This window comes from Aplysia californica, unplaced genomic scaffold (genome assembly GCF_000002075.1).
Source record: "Aplysia californica isolate F4 #8 unplaced genomic scaffold, AplCal3.0 scaffold00683, whole genome shotgun sequence".
NCBI lineage: Eukaryota > Metazoa > Mollusca > Gastropoda > Aplysiida > Aplysiidae > Aplysia > Aplysia californica.
Window position 1 is genome coordinate 213,287 of NW_004797953.1, and position 3,526 is coordinate 216,812.

At 45.8% G+C, this 3,526-nt stretch overlaps 1 protein-coding gene across 1 annotated transcript in view; it reads left to right on the plus strand.

Annotated features, from left to right (window-relative positions):
- Positions 1–69: 69 nt before the first annotated feature.
- LOC101859735 (sulfotransferase 1A1) overlaps positions 70–3,526 on the plus strand; it is a 6,155-nt gene continuing 2,698 nt past the window's right edge. Inside the window, exon 1 of the mRNA XM_005108362.3 lies at positions 70–627. Coding sequence (XP_005108419.1) covers positions 115–627 — 513 coding nt within the window. The 5' untranslated portion in view covers positions 70–114. The remainder of the gene's footprint in view (positions 628–3,526) is intronic.

Consider the following 3,526-nt stretch of genomic DNA (forward strand, 5'->3'; position numbering starts at 1 on the left):
TTCTTCTTCTTCTTCTTCTTCTTCTTCTTCTTCTTACGATTTTAAAATAAACAACACGTATCTATTTTCACCTCATGTATCACAATTTGTTTTTCAGGTAAACTATAAGTCGCCATGTCCTACCTGCGAGAAGACGTTCTGGCTAGAGGCCGGGAGGTTTTGAAAACCGTCAACAACGGGCTGTACGATGGTGTGCCGTATTCCAGACTGGACACAGTGCAAGACAGTGACAAGATGTTCGAAATGATCCAGAACGCGAACTTGGGCGAAGGTGACATCATGTCATCCGGGTTTCTCCGCTCCGGAAACCACTGGGTGTTTGAGATTGTGGGCCACATCATGAAGCAGGAGATGCGTGACGATAGAGACGATCAAATGTTCAGAACCCTGGAGTTTATGGGAGCTGAGGCAGAGTCCAGGATAAACAGCCTCCCCTCCCCTAAAGTGATTACGTCACACATGAGAATGACGCATCTGCCGAAGAAAATTCGAGAAGGAAAAGTCAAGTTGATCTACGTGATGAGGAACCCGAAAGATGCGATGACGTCATGGTATCGTCTCCTCAACGAAACCAAAATAGCCGCTGATGGGTTTCATGGGACCTGGGAGGAATTCTTGGAAGTTTCGGTGAGTTGTTGGTTATTTATGGTGTAAAAGATACAAAGTCATAATATGAATTTTTAGTTTGAACTTGATTTAACAGAAGAACATCGACACAATAGAGTCACATAGTGTAAGAAAGAAGCAAGACAGATTGACAGACACAAAAGAGGGAAAGAAAGCAAGTAGAACCTACCACTGGCACACTTCCACCACCCGAGACATATTAATAATGTGAATAAAATAAACGCTTAAATCGGCTTAGTACCATGAAATGTATATATATTATTAATCGCAGTAATAAATTATTAATGTTGCAAGTCTCTGTAAACCGAGTTGATTACGGCAAGCTCATGGATCTCCTGATGGAAATGGATGTTGACCCCTGGTTGATACAATGGATCTCCGAAGCTCTGTTTGAGAGGAAGGTGGTGCTGAGAAGTGGGCGATGGATGTCAGACCCAGTAGTTATTGCCTCAGGACTGCCACAAGGATCAGCATTATCACCGGTTCTGTTCAACACATCCAAAATTGCCAGAATCGGTGTAAGTGGAGCAGGAAGAATCCTCACATTTGCAGATGATTTGATGGTCTACAGACAAGGTCGCGATAGGCTAGCGGTTGGACAGATGCTACAGGACAGGCTGAACAAGGTCGCAGATTGGTGCGAGGAATACAATGCAGTCATCAACCCAGACAAAGCACAGGTCATCTGGTGCTCACTCAACAACCGTATTGTGAAAGATCCTACGCCTCCAATTGTGTTTGACCACTTTCTCATAGACAGACAGCATGAGCTGAAGTACCTGGGAATCACTCTGGACAGGACACCTTCTTTCGTTCCGAGGACATATTGACAATGTTGCTGTCAGGGCTCAGAAGGGCATCAATGTAGTGAAGACCTTGGCTTCAGCGGGAATTCAACAGAGAGTTCTTTTCCTCCTAATGCAGCTGGTGGTTCTGTCAGTCATTGACTATGGGCTAGGCGTTCTCTCCCTGTCCAAGACTCAGATAGACAGGTTGGAGAGAGTACAGAATGCAGCTATGAGAGCCGTTCTAGGTTGCACAAAGGACACCCATGTTGTCTGTATGAGATACATCGTTGACCCAGCCCGCATCAGAGTGAGGCGTAAGGTGGCACAGGCAAAGCTGTACTTGAATGTTTTGGGAGACCCGAGGCACCCTTTGCATGACAACCTGGGCAGCATCAAAGGAAACAGGATCAAACGGGGCAGCTCATGGATGGCAGAAGCCGAAGACTCCTTGAGGAAAGTTTGTGGCATCGATGAAATCTGCTGTGGAAAGGGGTGGTTTGAACTGAGCCCCGATTGCAGAAGCCTGGCCAACGTTCACATCACTATAGGTCGTGAAAGACGGGAATGTGCTGCTGTCATTAACGAAAATGATATACGACAGTTAATTGAGGAGCATTCCAAGCCAGAGGACCCAGTGATCTATACGGATGGATCAGTCAGGAGGGGTGAGAGAAGTGGATGGGGTTTTGTGGTGTACAGTGGGAACAAAAAGGTTCATGGCATGTCAGGGGCCATAGAAAGAACAACTTCAAGCACGAAAATGGAGATTGAGACCGTAATAAGAGCGCTTGGATGGCTTCATAATACAAGACCAAGAACAACTCATCTCATCATTGTCACGGACTCCCAGAGCATCTTGCGAAGGGTTGAGAAAGGGCTTCTTCGGAGTGAATGGATGAACCCCATACAACACTCATCACTTAGAGCCATCACGTGGATATTCTGTCCTGGGCACTCTGGGGTGAAAGGCAACGAGGAGGCTGATAGGCTGGCAGGCAGTGCCGTGGTTGAGGTGAGGTGAAATTTGACAAAGGAGAAGTGTTGAAGACCCTGGAGAAAAAGTTGCGGGAGGAAGAAGACAAGGAGACAGCAGAACGCCACGCAATCATTAGAATGCGGGAAATGGGGATAGAGAGGGGAGAAGGAAGAAAGGGACGATTATCTGGAAAGGAAAGACGTCGCCATAATCAGACAGCCACAATTAGTATGGATACCTTGCGCGCTTTGGTGCTGGGGGGAACTGAGCACTTATGGACCTGCCCGGAGTGCAATGACGTTGTTGCCCAGGACAGGTAATACAGGTACAGGTCTCTGTAAACGCCATTTAGATCCGTAGCGGGGACTGAGGTTGGGGTGGGTTGGAGGCTGCTTCTATTCTACTCTGTCTGCCAAGATCAACTCTGGCTTAGTGAGATAATAATATTTTGTTTAGATAGAGTTTTGCTACACTTGCAACACAGTTAAGTCATATAAGTGCCTAATATAAGAAGTGTTACTATACGTAGTTACGTACAAGTAAAAAAAAAAGAGGAGGGATAAGTACGACAGATATTCGATAGGAAAGAAGGAGCCAACCGCATCAAAGCACACGCGAACCGACCACGCAGTGGGATCAAACATCCCAGCAGAATGACGGAGATGCTCAATAGAACAGAATTATGGGTTTTTGGCGGTTGCCCTGGTGTGTTTGGCTCCTTGTTTTCTATCAATCTAACGTCCTTCCGATCTCCCCTCCCACTTTTTATGTTTGTTACTCTCTTGTAACACTTCTAATATTCGGCACTTATATAATATATGACAATTAATTACTGTGTTGCAAGTACCGTAAAACTCTTTCTTAAACTACAGATTTCCCCTTCGGGAAACGAACTCTCGTGCAACAGGAAAGAGTCAAACTATTTTTAATTTTTAGATGCCAATGATTTTACGGAGAAGTTGCACAGTAGACTTGATGCGTGGAGTGCTTCCTTTGTTTTGCTTACATGCATATTATGCATTTCTGTTCTGTGGAAGCTTAGACTAAATCGACCAGCGTCTTAAGTGTAAAGGCTAGACTCTTCGTTACGCCTGGAGGAGACCTGAGTTCGATTCCGGACTGGTTGGGCGGGGGG